Genomic DNA, 20603 nt, shown 5'->3' with positions numbered 1-20603 from the left:
ATAGCACTTACACAGCAGTAGCAGCTGCATGGAAACAGCAGCTCCATATCTTTCTCTGATCCGGACTAAATTAGATTCCTTGCAGCTAAATCCCACCATAAAGTTTGGGATGCTTATGTTAAATTGAGAGACCAAAGACTTGCCAGGACCCAACTCGCTGTCTGTGTATGCCAGTGGTTCCCAAACCTGTCCTGGGGGACCCCCAGCCAGTCAGGTTTTCAAGATATCCCTAATGAATATGCATGAGAGAGATTTGCATATAATGGAACGCACTTCCAGAGGATGTGATAGGTCAGAACATGCTACAGGGCTTCAAAGAAGGTTTGGATAGGTTCCTGGAAGACAAGGGAATTGAAGGGTACAGATAAGGACTGAGGTTAGGATATAGGGACAGGAGTAGAGATAGGTTAGAGAAAAATCAAGGGCCACTGCTCAAGCAGTGGGCCTGATGGGCCGCCACGGGAGCGGACCGCTGGGCACGATGGACCTCTGGTCTGACTCAGCGGAGGCAACTTCTTATGTTCTTCTTATGACAGGTATGCAAATCTCTCTCATGCATATTCATTAGGGAACCACTGGTGTATGCTATCTTAGTTTGTACTTTTGTTACAATTCTTTTTTTTACTAGATCTATACTGTAATCAATTTTTGATTGGGAAAGGCTGGATAGGGAGGGAGAGAATGTGGGTTCTTTGAGTTTGGGTTTGGTACCACAGGTGATTTTTTTTGTATATTGTGAAAACTGGCTTCCAGTTGTTCACCGAATAACTTACAAACTAAGTTTATTAACTTTTAAATCTCTTCCTTATAAATCACCTTCTTTCATTTATAGAGTTTTGATTCCTTATACTTCATCTAGATCACTTAGATCTACCGACCAACATCTCTTGGCAGTTCCTTCCCTTAAATCTATAAATACACGACGACACTCTATTTTCTCTGTCACAGCCCCCCAAATACGGAATTTACTCCCAATTTATATACGAGAAGAATTAAGTTTGGATAGATTTAAGAGCAAGCTAAAATGCTTTCTTTTTAAAGATGCATTTGACAGCTAATAAAACGAGAATGTTGGATTAGTTTAGGGCTCTCTACTGAGCCCTGGGCTTCAAATTCTCTGTTACTTATTATTTTTCCCCCTCCCTATTGTTTTTCTTCCCTTATATGTTTCCTTTACTATCTTTTAAACTTGTATTTCTTTCCCCATTCCCTTCCTCTTGAGTCATGTTTTGTCTTGTGAGTTATATTCATATTGTCTGTTTCCCTTGAACTACTGTAATTTAATATTTTAATATTTTGTACATCGCTTAGAATGTGGAATAAGCGATTAATCAAATACTTAATAAACTTGGATGCCATTTATTTTGTGTGGTACAGTTTATTCAATAAAAGTTGTAAAAGAAAAAGAAAATAAATTTGGAAAGTAGCATGGTTAACATGATTTCTTATATTTCAGTCACATGTCTAAAGCCAGTTCTGGCAGATGTATATGTTCAAAAAATTGACACACACAAAAGCATGACATAGAAAACATAAAAAGCACAGTTACTTACCATAACAGTTGTTATCCAGGGACAACAGGCAGCTATTCTCACATATGGGTGACGTCATCTGACTGAGCCCGGATGCGGACGCCTCACAAGCAGACTTGCTTGAAGAAACTCGAAGTTTCGAGTCGCCCGCACCGCGCATGCGTGAGTGTCTTCCCGCCCAGCGCAGGGCGTGTCTCCTCAGTTCAGATAGCTAGCAGAGAAGCCAACCAGGGGAGATGGGTGGGTTGTGAGAATAGCTGCCTGCTGTTCCTGGATAACACCTGTTACGGTAAGTAACTGTGCTTTATCCCAGGACAAGCAGGCAGGTATTCTCACATATGGGTGACCTCCAAGCTAACCAGAATGGGATGGTGGGAGTGTTGGCAATTTAGGAGAATAAATTTTGTAATACTGTTTGGCCAAACTGTCCATCCCATCTGGAGAAAGTATCCAGACAACAGTGAGAAGTGAAGGTATGAACCGAGGACCAAGTAGCAGCTCTACAAATTTCCTCAATAGTTGTAGATCTGAGGAAAGCTACTGAAGCTGCCATTGCTCTGACTTTATGGACTGTGACTTTATTGTGAAGAGGTAATCCAGCCTGGGCATAGCAGAATGAGATACAAGCCGCCATCCAGTTGGAGATGGTACACTTAGAAATAGGATGTCCCAACTTATTTGGATCAAAGGAGACAAAAAGTTGAGGAGCAGTTCTGTGTGGTTTGGTGCGTTCCAAATAGAAGGCCAAAGCACGTTTACAATCCAGAGTAAGAAGAGCTGATTCTCCAGGGTGAGAATGAGGCTTTGGAAAAAACACTGGAAGTACGATTGATTGGTTGAGATGAAATTCTGAGACTACTTTAGGTAGGAATTTCGGATAAGTACGAAGAACCACTTTGTCATGTTGGAACACAGTGAATCGTGGGTCAGTAACTAAAGCTTGCAGCTCACTGACTCGTCGAGCAGAAGTGAGGGCAATGAGAAACACCACTTTCCAAGTGAGATACTTCTGATGAGTCTCACCAATTGGTTCAAATTGGAGGCTTCATGAGTTGAGTAAGGACAACATTGAGGTCCCAAACCACAGGAGGCGGTTTGAGAGGAGGTTTGACACTGAAAAGTCCTTTCATGAATCTGGAAACCACTGGATGAGCAGAGAGGGGTTTCCCTTCAATAGGCTGATGAAAAGCCGCAATTGCAGTGAGATGGACTCGTATAGAAGTAGACTTGAGGCCAGAATTGGATAAGTGCAAAAGATAGTCCAAAACAGAAGATAAGGAGGAATGCTGAAGCTCCTTATGATGGGAAAAACACCATGTAGAAAATCTAGTCCATTTTTGGTGATAGCATTGTCTAGTTGTAAGCTTTCTAGAAGCTTCTAAAATGTCTCTTACAGATTGAGAAAACTGAAGAGGGGTTATGTTGAGAGGTACCAGGCTGTCAGGTGGAGAGACTGCAGGTTGGGATGAAGCAGATATCCTTGACTCTGTGTAAGCAGAGAAGGAAAAACTGGTAGAAGGTATGGCTCCCTGCTGTTGAGTTGAAGTAGAAGGGAGTACCAGGGTTATCTCAGCCACCAAGGAGCAATTAGAATCATGGTGGCATGATCGTTCTTAAATTTGACTAGAGTCTTGAGAATGAGAGGGAATGGAGGAAATGCATAGATTCGTCCATTCCAGAAGAAAAGCATCTGCCTTGAGGTGGTGAGGAGAGTATATCCTGGAGCAGAACTGAGGCAATTTGTAGTTGTGGGGAGCTGCAAAGAGGTCTATCTGTGGCGTTCCCCACTGTGAAAAAATGTGACGAAGAGGCAAGGAATGGAGAGTCCATTCGTGAGGTTGCAGTAGATGGCTCAAGTTGTCCACCAAGCAATTCTTTGCCACTTGAATGTAGACAGCTTTGAGGAAGGTGTTGTGGCGGATTGCCCAGTCCCAAACCTTCAGAGCTTCTTGACAAAGGGAGGCAGACCCTGTCCCTCCTTGTTTGTTGACATAATACATGGCGACTTGGTTGTCCGTTCGAACGAGGACTACTGTGTCGTGAAGTAGATATTGAAAAGCATGGAGAGCTTTGAGGATCGCTCTGAGTTCCAACTGATTGATATGACACTGACGATCCGTACTGGTCCAGAGGCCTTGAGTACGGAGACCATCGAGATGAGTGCCCCAAGTGTAGGTTGAAGAGTCTTGTCGTGAGGACCTTCTGATGAGGAGGCGTTTGAAAAAGCAAGCCTCTGGAAAGATTGGAAGAGAGCATCCACCAACAGTGAGACTTCTTTAAGGAAGGAGTGACTGAAATGTGTCGAGAAGGAGGGTCACAAACTTGTGTCCATTGAGATGCCAGTGTCCACTGAGGAATTCTGAGGTGAAGTCTGGCAAAAGGAGTCACGTGTACTGTGGAGGCCATATGACCCAGAAGTACCATCATGTGTCTCGCTGAGATGGAAGAGCGGGAAGACACTGTGTGACAGAGTTGAAGAAGAGCTTCCAAACGTTGTTGTGGAAGGAATGCTCTGAGTTGGACAGTGTCCAGAACAGCTCCAATGAATTGTAGAGTCTGAGAGGGCTGAAGCTGAGATTTGGGAAAGTTGATTTCGAATCCCAAACTTTGTAGGAACCAGGTAGTCCTTTGGGTTGCTACAATAACCCCTTGAGATGTGGAAGCTTTGATGAGCCAGTCGTCGAGGAAGGGAAATACCTGAAGACCATGATTCCTTAGAGCTGCTGCTACTACTACCAGGCACTTGGTGAACACTCTGGGAGACGAGGCCAGGCCGAAGGGTAGTACTCTGTATTGATAGTGCAGATTCCCCACCCGAAATTTGAGATACTGATGGGAGGCCGGATGAATGGGAATATGAGTGTAGGCCTCCTTGAGATCCAGAGAGCATAACCAGTCGTTCTGCTCGAGAAGAAGATAAAGGGATGCCAGGGACAAAATTCAAAACTTTTCTTTGACTAGAAATTTGTTGAAAGCCCTGAGATCCAGAATGGGTCGCAGATCGCCCGTCTTCTTCGGAACAAGGAAGTAACGGGAGTAAAACCCCCTGTTCTGCTGTTCCAATAGAACTGGTTCGATGGCATGGAGACGAAGCAGAGCTTGAGCTTCCTGAAGAAGAAGGGCGGTCTGGGATGGATTGGAAAGATACTTTCTTGGAGGAAGCTCCAGTGGAACCTGAGTAAAATGAAGAGAGTATCCTTCCCTGATGATGGAAAGCACCCAGAGGTCGGATGTAATTATCGTCCATCGGTTGTAAAAATGATGGAGACGACCTCCTATAGGGGGAAAAAGAGACAGAGACAGAACGGTGGAGGTTATGCTCTGTTGTAAACAGTCAAAAAGGCTGAGAAGCCTTAGGTGCAGCAGAAGGTTGGGGTTTCTATTGCTTCTGAGGTTGTTGTTTTTTCAGAGGAGGGCGAGTATAAGGAGCTGGCTTTGGAGCAAAACGCCTTTGATAGATAAGAGCAGGGCGTGCAGGCTTGGCAAGAGCTGGCTTTGGTTTAGGTCCGACTATAGAAGCAAATGATTTTTCATGGTTAGATAATTTCTTGGTCGCTGCCTCGATGGATTCATCAAAGAGGTCATTGCCCTGACAAGGAATGTTAGCTAAGCAGTCTTGAAGGTTAGAGTCCATGTCAATGGTACGAAGCCAGGCAAGATGATGCATAGCCACAGAGCAAGCAGCCGCTCGGGCAGATAACTCGAAGGCATCATGAGATGATTGGAGGAGATGCAACCTTATTGAGAGAAAGAAGCAATGACTTCTTGAAATTCAAAATGCATTTGGTTATCCAAATAAGCCAAAAACTTTGGTAGAAGAGAAAGAAGAAATTCAAAATAAGTAATGAAATAAAAATTATAATTGAGGACTTTAGAGGACATCATAGCATTCTGGTAGATGCGACGTCCAAATTTGTCCAGAGTTTTCCCCTCCTGAATGCCCAGGCTGGATAAGAGGAAGCAGTTTAGGTCCCATGTTAGTAAGGAACTGAATAAACTGCTTCTCTAACATGGTCTGGAAAGAAGCCGGCAAGGATGGATCCGCGTCTGAAACTGGACCACCTGCTTTGGCTGGAGGTTACTTCGAGGTAGTGTGAGTGTGTTTCGACTTAGAAGTCTTGGACACTTTAATCACCACCGGTGGAAATGATTGCTGAGCTATCTGACCTGAGGAAACAGGGGAAGATACAGCAGATGACGTCGAAGCAAGAACCACTGCAAACGACGAGGGTCTGATGAGGCTCGAGGTGGAAGCAGTAGGCGCAGATGGAATCTCGATGGAAGTCAAAGCCGAAGACGCTTTCGAAGTCAAGGGATCAGTAGGTGACTCCATCTCGAAAAGCTTGTCCACCAGAATGCAACGACGCTTGAAAGCATGAGGCTGACCTAGGCAGGCATGACCTAGGATGATGTTTCGGCCCAAGGCACTTGAGGCAGCGTCCGTGAGGGACCATGAGAGAGATCATGCGCTGACAATTGCTACACCTCTTAAAAGCCTGTAGCAGGCCGGGACGTATTCGGATAAATAGCCGCCACAAAGTCGAAGCCCTCAGGCTGCGGCCGAGCGGCCTGTCCCGGAAAACGAACGTTAGAAGAAAAATTATTAATTTTTTTTTAACTAAAATAAAAGAAATAAAATAAAACAGCGATTCGTGAAGAAAAAAAACAACCCGCGGTTGAGAAAAGGCACAAAGTGAACGAAGTTAAATGCAGAGAGTCAAAGACAGACTTCTCGGCTCCGCGGAAAACTGAGAACTGAGGAGACGTGCCCTGCGATGGGTGGGAAGGCACTTGCGCATGCGCGGTGCGGGCGACTCAAAACTTCAAGTTTCTTCAAGCAAGTCTGCTTGTGAGGCGTCTGCATCCGGGCTCTGTCGGATGACGTCACCCATATGTGAGAATACCTGCCTGCTTGTCCTGGGATAATTAATTTTACTACAAAAAAGAAAAGCCAGACCAAGGTCATCAGTCCCAGCATCTTGTCTTCAACAGTAGCTAGTCTGCTACTGATCTGTCTTTGGGTGAAGTCATAATATCTCCTTGTTAGATGATCCGACACCTCTGGTAACACAGGACTTGTGCAAGCACAACTTAGACAAGAAAAAAGGGCTAGAAAGGCCACCGCCTATCCCTTCCAACAGTCACTACCTAAAGGCCTAACAGGACTGCACAGGTTTGCCATGTCCACCTGCTAGAGACTGAGAACAGACTGATTCTAAGGGGGACTGCACAGCCCACTTGTACTGCTGATAGAATTCAGTATGTTCTCAGTCTCCACCTGCTGGTAGAGGAGCATAAACCCATCCGACTGTGCCGGTCTGGAGGGATGCTAAAGAGCAGAAATTTCAAATCAAATCAAGTCTACTCTGCTGTCATTTACTATGTTACTATATAGATCTTTGCACATATGATATAATTGCATATTACATGGTAAGGGCTGTCTGAAGAAGTAATTATACATACATGGAACCGGAAATCTCCCTTCAGCATGGAACAAAGGTCTTCTGCTACATCAGACATGCAGGGATGCAATGTTGCAACTAATCGTGCATAGAACGGTAACAAGTCCAACCTAGGATACAGGAGAAAAAAAATGTAAAAATTCACCAACCTTCTGTTGTTCAGACATCTGTGGCAAGACATCTATGTAAATATTCTGTTCAATATCTCCTTACTACTGACAAATGTACAGAGTATGTATGTATTACTATTATACTGTATACCCTTCTGGTATCCTGTTGAACACATAGATATAATGCAAATCTGTAGCCTCCTCTATTTTATGTCCTAACAAATAGAGAGCTGCACAGGAACATGGTTAGCAGGAATCCCACGAAGATAGATGCAGTTCCTTTTGAAGTATAGGGCTAGGCCAATCTACCTATCCTTTCAGTTCTCAGGACAACTCCTTTCCTTGTGCCTTGGCTGCCTCCAGTCAGAAAAAATGCTATATAAAAGATTGTTTATAGTATATTTGCATCTCTCTCTGGTGCTTATCATGTTCCCATACAACTCTCCATATTCCTCTTTAGCCCATTGTCTTGCATTGCATATCACAGCATGTTCACTTTTAGGTCAATTTGGCCTAAATAGTCAATATACAGAGGTAGTGAACAGGAGAGTGTAAGATTAGCCTCACTGGGTCAGACCAATGGTCCATCAAGCCCAGTAGCCCGTTCCCACGGTGGCCAATCCAGGTCACCAGTACCTGGCCAAAACCCAAGATGTAGCAATATTCCATGCTACTGATACAGGGCAAACAGTGGCTTTCCCTGTGTCTTTTTCAATAACAGACTATGGACTTTTCCTCCATGAACTTGTCCAAACCTTGTCCTTCCCAAGGGACCCTCAGTCACAAGGGGGCACCTGCTCAAACTCAGAGGAGGGAAATTTAGTGGTGACACCAGGAAGTATTTCTTCACAGAAAGAGTGGTAGATCACTGGAACAAACTTCCGGTGCAGGTAGTCAAGGCCACAAGCGTGATCGACTTTAAGAATAAATGGGACATCCATGTGGGATCCCTACGTGGGTCGAGCAGCACTCAGACTTAATGGGGTGGGTCAGTAGAGTGGGCAGACTTGATGGGCTGTAGCCCTTTTCTGCCGTCACCTTTCTATGTTTCTATGTTTCTTAAAAACAAAGCTTTCCTTTCAGAAGGGAATAAACACAGACTTAGGTTAAAAGCAGAATAGAAATATTTTAAATAAATAGGGACAATAGACAAAAGCATAAGCTTGGACAGGGTCAGGTTAAAAGTTTATTTTCCTTCCCCAGTATCTCCAGGATCAGCTTTATAAGTCTGGACTCTGGAGGGGGAAAAAATGTCATTTTGTTTAGTTGCCTGTTCCATTTGCAGTTTTTTGTTTTGTTTCTTTTTATTTTAAAAAGTTTTTGTTTCAGGATGCTTTGGAACTCAACAACAACTAAACACTTGTGGCAAACCACTTCAACAACCCTGATGACAAGGGGTGGATGGGGAGCAGAAAGGGATAAGTTTACAAAGCTCCAAAATATGTTTTATGTTGCTCACTGCAGAATGTTGCTACACTTTGTTAGTGCTAAGCTTGCAAACTGTAGTGGAAGGCAAACAATTGTTGTTCTAGTCTGTTAATGGGACTTGTATATTGCTTGTTGCTGTTTTTATGGGTGTGGATAGAGATGGAGGAGATTCCAGTGGGGACGGGTGAAATTTCTATTAACAAAGACACTTTTAGAAAGGAAGAAAAAGTTGGCTATGAAGTCAATGGGAATAAATTTCCACTTGCTATATTTATTTTTCATTACCTTGATATAACATTGAAAAATTCTAAGGGGAGGGAAATAAATAACAAGGCTGGAGTGATAGGATTCTGCTAGAGGCTTGGGGACAGAGGATTTCAGCTGGAAAAGTGTAGAATGCTAGATGTGAACTCAGGTGCTCTGCATTTCATTGCAGGAGGTCATAGGTTTGATTCCATGCTTTGGGTCAACTGGAGCTATGAATTTTTTAAAAATTTATTTAGCATGGCAGGGGGCAAAGTTGGACTTGCAGTTATCATTAAGGCTGATATGGAGGCCAGATTTTACTCCTGGGGAGAAATGTGAGCAAAAAAAAAAATTAGAAAGAATTAGCCAAGCAATATTTAAGAATTTAGCAAATTACCCATACTTTGTCAAATAACATACCAAGCATTATTTTATTTTTTCCATTACAATATCTTCATTTAAACAAAAAAATGTTATGGAGGTGGAGGCATTTCTTTTCATTTAACCTTCAAAGGAGTTTAATTTCCATATCTTTCTAATTTTGCCTTATTTCAATTGCTGTTGAGACTATTGTGTCTGATGTAAAATTGTTCAAAATGTCAATGTAAACATATTTAAGTGCCAACATAACATATCCATAACACCAACTACCCATGGCATTGCTTAGTGTTCAATTTCTAGTGTCATATAGTTTCCTTCACATAGCTTTAACCTTCTAAACTACACATTTCCATCTCACCCACCTTACTGTTCCCTATTTCCATTGTAGTCTTCAATAAAACTCTTATGAGAACACTTTGGTAACTTCAGTCAATTTTATAACTTTCATCCGAGCCAAACATACCCATTCAGTTACAAAGCCTTGTAATTATATATCATTCTAGTTTTGCCTAATGTCGCCTAGTGGTAGAAATGTTGCTTCAGCACCCTGAAGTTGTGGGATCAGACAAGGCAAAGCAAGACCTGGAAACCTGCAACAAGCACAATGCCCGCTGCGGAAACCCTGAGAGAACATCTAACCCAGCTCCATGGGGAGAGCATCTTTAAACCTGCCAGAGACTTTTCCATTCTATGGTCTTTCCTGCCAAAATTCAAATTGGTGAACTGCTCTGTTCCCAATCAACTCACTATTTACAAAGTCAAACTGCAGACTTCAGAGAATACCCTGAAGAAAGCCACAACATGGTGGCTGAAACGTCGGTTTCTACCTGTCAAGACGCAGTGAAACCTTGAAACCTGTAACAAACAGATCCCAGCACTCTTCCTCGAGACCCTGGGCAAGTCACTTAATCCTCCATTGTTCCAGGTACAAAATAAGTACCTGTAGTTTATAACATTTTATTGAAGGAATCAAATAAGTATACAATAATATAATACAATAAGACGTTCATTACAATTATATTCACAACTAGTGTTTCAGCCCGTTACATTAACAGGTGCTAGTAAAACCTCCTTCCTTCACATGTCCCCTATTTTCAGCCCCAGCTCCAGCTCCAAACCCATTTTTACCCTCCCAGCCCCCTTCTCCCATCTTTTCCCTTTCAGCCCCAGCCCCCTTTTCTCACCAGCAGCATTTCCCTCCCCACTCCACTTCCCTGTGCAATAGCAACAGAAGCATACCCTCCCCCTCCATTTTCCTGTGCAGCAGCAGCAGAGCAGCAGCATTTCCCTCCCCCAACCCACTTCTCTGTGCAGCAGCACCTCTTCCGTGCTCCCCTGGTCCAGCAGCATCTCTTCCCTGCTCCCCCGGTCCAGCAGCACTTCTTCCCTGCTCCCCTGGTCCCTCTTCCCTGCTCCCCCTGTCCAGCAGCACCTCTTCCGTACTCCCCCTGCCCATCCTCCCTGCTCCCCCTGTCCAGCAGCACCTCTTCCCTGCTCCCCTGGTCCAGCAGCATCTCTTCCCTGCTCCCCTGGCCCAGCAGCACCTCTTCCCTGCTCCCCCCTGTCCAGCAGCACCTGTTCTCTACTCCCCTTGTCCAGTAGCACCCCTTCCCTGCTCCCCCAGTCCAGCAGCACCTCTTTCCTGCTCCCCTGGTCCCTCTTCCCTGCTCCCCGGTCTAGCAGCTTTTCTTCCGTGCTCCCCCCCCTCACTGCCTTCCATACTTTGTCCCTCACACACCCTCTGAAGCCAACCTGCCTGCCAGCCATACCCCTGTACAGTAGAACCCTCTCCTCCCCCCGCCACTATCGCCGTCGTGCAGCCGACCCCACTAACCCTCCCACCGCGAGACAACCGTCAAACCTACTTGCTCCAGCAGCGGCCGCATTACACTAAAGACGCTGCTTCACGGCCTTCCCATGCTCCAATTTCCTCTGTCGGCATCTCTGATGATGTCATCAGAGACACGGCAGAGGAAATCAGAGCATGGGAAGGCCGCGAAGCAGCGTCTTTAGTGTGATGCGGCTGCTGCTGGAGCCGGGAGGTTTGTGCGTCTCGCGGTGGGAGGGTCAATGGGGGTTCGTGTGCGCCAGGAAAGGGGGGGGAAGGTGGCGACAACGGCAGCGAACTTACAGTGAGGGCCGGAGCCGGCAAGCCCGCTGCAAGAGAGAGAGAGAGAGACAGATACGTGGTAAGCGCGCATGCGCACTCTGCTGACCACGGAACTACAGATCAGGGAACACGGTGGTAAGAGTGCGCATGCGCGCTTAGCATTTTATTATAGTAGACTAGTATTTTAGCTTGTTACATTAATGGGTGCTAGAATATATGTCTGTCTGTCTTTCTTTATTTCTGTCTCTCTCTCCCTCCTGCTGTCTTTGTTTCTGTCTCTCTCCCTGGCCCCCTTTGTCTGTCTGTCTTTCTGTGTCTCTCCCTGCCCCTGTGTCTTTCTTCCTGTCTGCCTTCCTCCCTCTGTCTGTCTTTCTTTCCCCCCCACTTCCCTGTGCAGCAGCCACAGCAGCATTCCCTCCCCCTCCATGTCTCTGTGCAGCAGCATTTACCCCCACCCTACTTCCCTGTACAGCAGCATTTTGATCCCCCCCCCCACTTCCCTGTGCAGCAGTAGCGTTTCCCTTACCCCCTTCACTTCCTGCGGTCCCGACAAACCTGCAGATTCCAGTAGCGTGTGCAGCACTCTACACACGCTGCTTCGGGGCCTTCTACTGCCCTGATTTACTCTGGCACGTCCCTGATGACATCATCAGAGACAAGGCAGAGCAGTAGAAGGCCCCGAAGCAGCGTGTGTAGAGTGCTGCACACGCTGCTGGATTTGGCAGGTTTGGAGTCGGGACCGCGAAGAACGTAGTGGCTGGAGTGTTTTGTCAGCGCTTCCCTTCCCGCACCGCGAGATGTCGCCGCGGCTCCTCTCGATCCCCGCCAGTGTCGGAAGCCTTCTCTGACGCTGGTGCGGCTGGTGAGAGGAGCCGAATATTCTGGAGAGCAGGGAGTCCAGTACTGGCGGCCAGTCCTGTTGGCGAGTGTAGGTAGGTGCTGGGAAGAAGTAAGGCTGGGGACTCACACATGCGCACTCCTGCGGCCACAGACCTATGGATCATGGAAGCACGCAGTTAAGAGTGCGCATGCGTGGCTAGGGTTTTATTATATAGGATACTAATTTTCATACATATTTCTATCATTCCGCCAAAATATATTTTCATATTACCCACCTCATTCCTCTATACATTCCCCCAATTCCCATCCCCCTTCCCTTATTTATGTTCAAACATTTTATTGCAAGTTATTACGGGTTCTGTTTGGAGGGAATGTTCTTATAGAGTTTTACATAGGGCTTATTTTTCCCAAATTCAAGCTTTTCATGCGGGTTTGGTAAATTCCCCAATTTGTATCAAATATGGTAAGGATCTTGGCACATTATCTCATGCTTTTTGGTTGTGTCCTTTAATCAAGTCATTCTGGTCTGCCATCCTATTATATTTGGGTTCTCCAAGGGGAGTAATTTTTGGTAAAGCAGCAGCTTGTGGGGTATTTGGTCAAAGGAAATGTCTTTTATTTCAGAAGGCGTGTATGATTGGGCATAAATGTATTATGCCATTTTGGTTATTGAAAGAATCTCCAAGTTTCTGGCATTGGAGGAACCAGTTTCATTGTTTGCTTTTGTTTGAGATTTGGGAGGTTAGGCGATCGTCTAGAAAAACTCGTCTTTTTATGGAAGTTTGGGATACGTATATTCAAAACCTTTCACCTAGAGCAAGAAGTTTAATTCTCAATGATTTATGTTGAAGCTAAGGTTGTTTAAATTACATTCCAGTTCTTTATTTTTCTTAATTTTTGTCAGCTTTCATCCGGGGAGCGGGAATTGATTATGGGATGGAAGGGATAGAATTTTTATAATATATGGATTAGAATTTTAACAATTGTGAATTATTTGTAAAGAATATCTTTTTGTATAATTTATATGTATTTTAACTCTATTCCTTTAATAAAATAAGTACCTGTAAATGTGTAAACTGCTTTGAATGTGTAACCGCAAAAGGCCAGTATATAAGTCCCATTACTTTTAATCTATTAATAACCATTATCCCAAACTTTTCTTTCTCTGAGGTTCTCCAAAGATCACAAGGTTTCCAGCTTGCTCTTGGCAAGATTTAACTACCCAACCAAGGCTACTCAAGCTGTAACCTGCCTTTTCTTCAAACCTGAATCCAGATATGGATACACTATGAATCCTTTCCACAAATACAAGGTGCTACTGCTAAACCAAACATGATAGCTTAGAACAGGGGTAGGCAATTCCGGTCGAGAGCTGGAGCCAGGTCAGGTTTTCAGAATATCCACAATGAATATATATGAGATGGATTTGCATGCACTGCCTCCTTGAGATGCAAATCTATCTATGCATATTTAGTGTGGATATCCTAAAAACCTGACCTGGCTCCTGCTCTCGAGGACTGGAATTGCCTATCCCTGGCCTAAAACCAGAAGTGCTAGCTCAGCACTGCAAACTTCAAGTGCTCTCCGTTTAGAAATACGATTCTTTAAGATCTAAAGCCAGTAAAAAGTCTCCCCATCACACAACAGTCATCACGGAACGCAGCATTTCTATAGTCTGAAATGAGGGACATGACAGACACATTTTTACATCGAAGATGCAGCAAAGCAAATTCTCCTGCAGTACTAATGGAATGGAACAAAGGGGTTTGAAAAAGCAATAAGGTCTTAGCAATGACACAACCAGGAGAGAAGAATCATCAATTAAAGATCAACATACAAGGGTCATGACTTTAATTTGTTTTTGCCAGTATATTGGGAGCCAGTGTAAAGAGATGACTAGATGTTTAGGTTATTAATTGCCTCTTTTTCTGCTGGTTAAAAATCTATTCATGCATTCTGATATTTTCCAGGTTCTTCCCACTGTTATCACACTGCTAGTCAACCTTAACCCTTTTACTGTCAGAATCTCATTACCTGTCCCCCCACCACCTATCTTCTCAGTGCCATACTAGAGGTACATGTCCTTAGTTTCTAAGCCAGTGTCTTGCAAACTTTCTGAAGCTGCGGCATATTAAATTCAGGGCCGTGTCTGGAGAGCGTGGAATTCGATGCCATGATGTCATGTGAATGTGTGATGTCATCACGTAGACATCCGTGCATGCAAGGAGGCCTTCCAGATAAGGCCCTGAGCTTGCTATTACTACGCTAGTGGGGGGAAGGGGTGCAAGAGGAGAGACACACTGGCACCGGCTGACTCTTGCAGCAATAGGCACGTCCTCACACAGAATCTTGCCACGGTACACAGTGTGTGATAAACTGTTCTAAGCTCTATTATTCCACCACGAAAATGCAACAAAGAAACAAACTGTCTCAATAGTACTGGGCCTGAGTAAAATGATTTTCCAAGCACATCTTAATATATTGTGCATATAACACCTTAAGAATTTCAGGAGGAGCTGGCTCTCTTGACAGTAAAAGACAGTGAATTTGAGAGACTGAGAATCTCCAGCATAGCAATGAGATTCATTTGTTTCATGAAATATACAACATTAACTCACTCGAAGACATTACTCCTCAGTTTCATTTGAGAAATAAGAAAACTGTCATCTTTATTTACTCAAGTCACATTAATATAGCTGTTCAGAAAACATGGTGCCCTTTTTATTACCTATAAAATGTATGAAATAAACAAAACTGAATTTTGGGTACCAGATTTAGACAAGTTCCTGGAGGAAAATTCCATAGTCCATTATTGAGATACTGACAGAGAAAGCCACTGCTTGTCTTGGGATCAGTCGCATGGGCTATGCTGACCATTGGTCTGGCCCAGTATGACTATTCTTGCACTCTTACATGGAAGGGTCATTGTATAATAGAGCGCCCAATAAAAACCAAAAGCATGTGTATTTACAAAATAGGCTCCTAGAATAATGTCCAGTAGCACACAAATTATCCTATACATAGTTACATACGCAACTTTTTAGTGGCTATGTGCATAAAGTAGACATGTACCTACCTCATAGCATCACCTAAAGATGGCTCTGGGAAACCTACCTGCAGTCCATGTAAAATTACATAGACTTTTTGGCATTTGCACTTGTAAATATGTACTGTATAAACCCATGCAACCTTATGAAGTCCATTTCCTAAATGGAACAAATGCTTTCTGTATGGAAAATGCTTTATGAAATTAGCCATCCCAACTTTTTTATGTTGAAACAACTCTAGAATACCATGGAACCTACCACGGACAGTCATTCACAGCAGCAGTGGCAGGACAGGGCAGAGGGGAGGACTCAGATCATCATCATTTCAACTATACTAGCAACTTTTCTTGAAAAGGAGCAAAGAACCTAATAGAAGGAGGCAATATTGCAAATGTCCAGCAAGAACTTGGCTGACTTCATCAAATTCTATTTCATATGAGTTCCAAAACTTATAAATGCCCAGTTTTTCAAGGTGAGAGGTTTAGTATCTAATTTGTTGTGCCACACTAGAGTGGTGGTTAATGGCACCCTCTCCAAAACATCGGTAGTAGCCAGTGGAGTGCTGCAGGGCTCAGTGTTGGGCCCGATCCTTTTCAACATATTCGTAAGAGACCTGGCTCAGAGGCTTCAAGGTAAAATAACATTATTCGCAGATGACGCCAAACTGTGTAACATAGTAGGTAATAGCACTTTGCCCGACGGTATGGCACAAGACTTACTCTTGTTGGAATGTTGGTCCTCGACTTGGCAACTTAACTTTAACGCTAAGAAATGTAAGGTCATGCACCTTGGCAGCAGAAATCCGTGCAGAAATTACACCCTAAATGGTGAGACCTTAGCAAGGACCACAGCAGAGCGCAATTTAGGAGTAATTATTAGTGAAGACCTGAAAGCTGCCAATCAAGTGGAGAAGGCTTCATCCAAGGCTAGACAAATGTTGGGATGTATCTGTAGAAATTTTGTCAGCCGGAAGCCCGAGGTCATTATGCCATGGTAAGACCTCATCTGGAATACTGTGTGCAATTCTGGAGGCCACACTACCATATAGATGTACTGAGAATCGAGTCGGTTCAGCGTATGGCCAGCAGGATGGTCTCAGGGCTCAAGGATCTCTCATACGAAGAGAGGCTGAATAAATTGCGGCTGTACTCTCTCGAGGAACGTAGGGAGAGGGGAGACATGATTGAGACATTTAAGTATATCACCGGTCGTATCGAGGAGGAAGATGATATTTTCTTTCTTAAAGGACCCTCAGCCACAAGGGGGCATCCGCTAAAAATCAGGGGCGGGAAATTTCATGGCGACTTCAGGAAGCATTTCTTCACCAAAAGAGTGGTTGATCATTGGAATAGACTTCCTGTGCAGGTGGTCAAGGCCAGCAGCGTGCCAGATTTTAAGAATAAATGGGATGCGCATGTGGGATCTCTAAGAGGGTAATAGTGGGGGGAGAGTCATCGGAATAGGCAGACTCGATGAGATATAGGATATCTGGGAGAATAAATTTAGGGAAGGGGATCTTTAGTGTGGGCAGACTAGATGGGCTATGGCCCTTTTCTGCCATCATTTTTCTATGTTTCTAGACCCTTTGTCTTAACTATTTTATTATCAGCTCTGAAAAAATAAAGGAATATGAAGACACGAGTAGTGGAATGGGTGCAAAGATCCCTCCACGTGCCCAGCACTGGATCTTTTAAATTTTGCAAAACAATGAAGACTGGGTGTATGGCATTAAATACATTCTAAATTTCTTCTTTATATGCCTATATGATGATCCCATGCACACAGAAGTGCATGAGTGGAGAAGTGGCCTCAGTTAAAGCTGCTGACTCAGTACCCTGAAGTTATGGGTTCAATCCCAGCACTGCTCCTTGTGACCCTGGGCAAGTCACATAACCCTCCATTGTCCCAGGTACCATAGCTACATTGTGAGCTTGCCAGAACAGACAGGGAAACTACTTATCAAGCACCTGCTTACTGTTCAATTGATATCTATGGAAGAAAAATGGTAACTGAACCACAGAATGTTGTTACTGCTGGAACACAACCAAATAAGTTTGAGATCTGAGTGTTTATTCTTTCCTACCTTTGCCTGGGGACTATAAAAAGTGCCCGCACCAGTTTCCTTCTGTTAGCTTTCGTGTTCATGTTCATGCAAAAATCCATTGCTGCCTAGAAGAAAAATATGTTTTCTTGGTGAAAAGAGGATTATCAGTCTTACACATAGGAGCATATATAAATCGATCTAACGGGAAAAACCCAAATCAGTGTGCTATAATGTTTCTCCCTCGTAAGGTTTCTGAAAAAGCAAGGAAAAATACACCTGTGCATATATATTGCTATTTATTTATAATCATTTCCTTTACTTGTTTTTTTTTTTTTTTTTAAATAATGTGTTATCTATAGCTGAGAGTAAGGCTTGAGTTGCTACTGCACCTTATCAATGAGATCTCGGTTGACACAATTGGGTAACTGCTGAATGAAAGCATCTACTATCAGTTTTAGGTGAGAACCAGTACTGGCTTCCTCGTCCTCTTGTTCTAGAAGAAAGCAAATAGGGTTTTAGTTGGTATTTCTTAACACAGGAATTAGCCAAAGCACTGCATTCTTTAATGAACACACTGAAATTAAGAGCCTAAAAGGCCTTCCACTTCTATGTCACTGTGTGGGCGCTAGGGGAAGCCTGGGCTTCCCCACTGCCTGCAGCCGCCGAACAGTGCACGCGCGAAGGGAAACCCTGCTTGCTGGCACCCAATGCTGACGAGGATTTCCCTTCTTGGTAGCCGGCGCATTTCGTGCACATGCCAGCCACATCAATTACGTGCCTGGAACACAAAGAGCACATTGCAAAAACCACTACAAGGGAAAAATAAGTGCCGGTTAGCAATAAAAATCAATTCAGGCTAATTGAAAGCTTCTCTTCAGACCAGCACTGCCTTATTTTTTTTTTTTTTACAACACAACTTTAATTTAAATTGAGCAGACCCCACTGGCTCTCTAAGCTATATGCCTTGCCTGAATATTGGTGGCAAGGTTTACAGTTGAGGTACCCTCTAATGTAAAAATTGGGGGAAATGGGGGGAGGGACTCGACCAGTCGAGTGTGGCACCCCTGAGGTCGGACGGACCCCCGAAAGGGTCCCCCAAGCTCAATCTGGCACCACACACAGGGACAAGAAGGCCACTAAACAAATCCAACAGCCCTACACTAAACCACGGCAAAAAGTTAGAGTCTCAGTCTTCACCTGCTCGCAGAGGAATGTAAACCTATTAGTTTCTGTGCCGGTCTGGAGGGACGATAAAGAATGTATATTTTACTGTATCCTTTTTGTACAGTATATTGTAAAAAGTACATATGTTGTTTGTGAGTCGCCTTGAAGGAAGGATTTTGGTTTGCCTATTTCTCCGAGTTCCATGGGTCCTCCTGGAGGAATGGAGCCCACTCTCTGGAATCCTCAGACTGCCATCTGAGCTGCATAGCTGGGAGAAGTGCACCTCTGAGGCCCCAACTAGCTATTCCTTTCTGCTCCAGGGGTTTAGGTGCCTTTTCTGTAGCAGAGACTATCTCCCCCTCCCAACAAAACACCTGGTAGACACATTCTGCAATTGGTCTCACTATTTCTGGCCCCCAGAAACTCAGCACTTTGGCAATAAGAGAATGAGTCCTTTGCAACCCTCTCCCAGCAACACAAGTACCAGTATCTGCATCCAATGAACTTGGGCAGGTCAGTGCTAAAAGATAGCCACTACTGATGCTAATGATAGACGCTCTGCAGCCATCTAGACACGCATGCCTTTTGATGCATTGGAGCCAAAAGCTGCTGCTCTGCATTACAGGCAGGACAGAAGGAACCGGTTGTGCTGCTGAGACACTTTCCTCCTATGGGCAACCTGCACTATGTGCCAAACCATGGTATCCCGTTCACTGCATAGGCCACCAAGATATTTTGTTGAGATTCTTAAAATCCCAGCAGTGATTCACCTCATTAGAAAAGCATAGAACAATGAAGATATATGGATAGCTAAGTATTCTTACGGCCCTCACCCTCATGCCTGCCATGTGCAACCTGCAACAGCATTTTGGTATTTCTCTGGCTGATAAAGAAACTACTGTAAACATACCCTACAGAAAGCAAGCCTAAGAACATAAGAATTGCCCGACTGGGACAGACCAAAGATCCATCAAGCCCAGTATCCTGCTTCCAACCAAGGTCCCAAAAGTAGTAAAACAGATTTTATGCTGCTTATCCTAGAACTAAGCAGTGCTTTTCCGCAAGCAATCTCAATAATGGTCTATGGGCTTCTAATGAAAAGAAACAGGTCCTAATTAAAATCCTTCCATTTACCCTGCTCATCAAGAAGTTTTTTGGCGAGGTCTTCTGCCTCATCCACACCCTCCAATTCCAAGGTGTCATCAGTAATGTCCAAATTTTCAAGTTCCAGCTCTAGCTCCTCTGTAGCCGATATATCTTTATTATCTTTACCATCTTTTGAATCTAGACCAAAAAGAGAATAGTTTAATGAATGCTGTGCTGGTAGCCACATGAAGCAATGTATTAAATGCTGTTCAGTTCTTTGTAATCCAAGATGGTCGTCTTGTATATTGCCTTTGGGGGTCAGACATGGTAAGCATTTTTGCAATTTTACAAAATAATTTTTGTCCATTTGCATCTGTAGCCTCTCATAAAATATCAAGCAACATAAAAGTACACACAATGATATTAAGGGCACATACTTTGCTGGTAGGCACATACAGGAGTGGAATTTGGGTGTGTAGATTAACATTATGTAATCTATGCGTGTATGCATGGACTTTTTCATTTGCTTGAATACAAGTGTAACTATCCACACCTGCAAGGTACCGTGTTTCCCTGAAAATAAGCCCTAGCATGATTTTTGGGATAGGTCTTAATATAAGCTCTACCCCAAAAATAAGCCTTTCTCCCTGGATTCACTGGCAGCAACACTTCCCCCGCCCCCCCATCCTTCCCTTCCATCTGAACCCCGCCGACCGCGAGCCCTACATACCTCCCTCCAGAGCAGCGTCGGGCCAGCAGCACTCTAAACAGGCTGCTTCACGGCCTTCTCTCGTCGTTGCATTTTTATGCCTCAACACTGAATGATCTCTGAAATGATGTCGCAGGGACTATAAGAACGAAAACCAACCATACCCTATTCCGAAAGAAATTGAAAACTTCACTCTTCGACAATTAATTCCTCCAAGATCTTCATAAGCACCTGACCTTTACTTAATTTGCCTAAGTTGTTATGTTTCCTGTCCCATTTCCGCTCCTTCCCCCACCCTATCCCTTTCCCCAAGTTGCCTAGAGCCTGTTTAGGTGTGCATAACACACAAATATTAGATTAGATCTTTGTACAGCACTATTAATTACTGTACCTGTCCTCCATCTTTCATTCAAGAATTCAGAGAAAGGGAACAAAAAGACTGGT

General features: G+C 44.0%; 1 protein-coding gene across 2 annotated transcripts in view; it reads right to left on the bottom strand.

The window, feature by feature from the left end:
- UPF2 (UPF2 regulator of nonsense mediated mRNA decay) overlaps positions 1–20603 on the bottom strand; it is a 158736-nt gene that overhangs the window by 111187 nt on the left and 26946 nt on the right. For both annotated transcript variants that reach the window (XM_033958303.1, XM_033958302.1), the window contains exons 7-10: positions 19499–19648; positions 17590–17693; positions 17240–17325; positions 6996–7104 (exon numbers count right to left, since the gene is read on the bottom strand). In XM_033958303.1, the coding sequence (XP_033814194.1) occupies positions 6996–7104; positions 17240–17325; positions 17590–17693; positions 19499–19648 (449 nt within the window). The remainder of the gene's footprint in view (positions 1–6995; positions 7105–17239; positions 17326–17589; positions 17694–19498; positions 19649–20603) is intronic.

The sequence above is a fragment of the Geotrypetes seraphini genome, chromosome 9 (genome assembly GCF_902459505.1).
Source record: "Geotrypetes seraphini chromosome 9, aGeoSer1.1, whole genome shotgun sequence".
NCBI lineage: Eukaryota > Metazoa > Chordata > Amphibia > Gymnophiona > Dermophiidae > Geotrypetes > Geotrypetes seraphini.
Note: the sequence above shows the minus strand (reverse complement) of the source record. Positions and strands in the feature narration are given on the sequence as shown.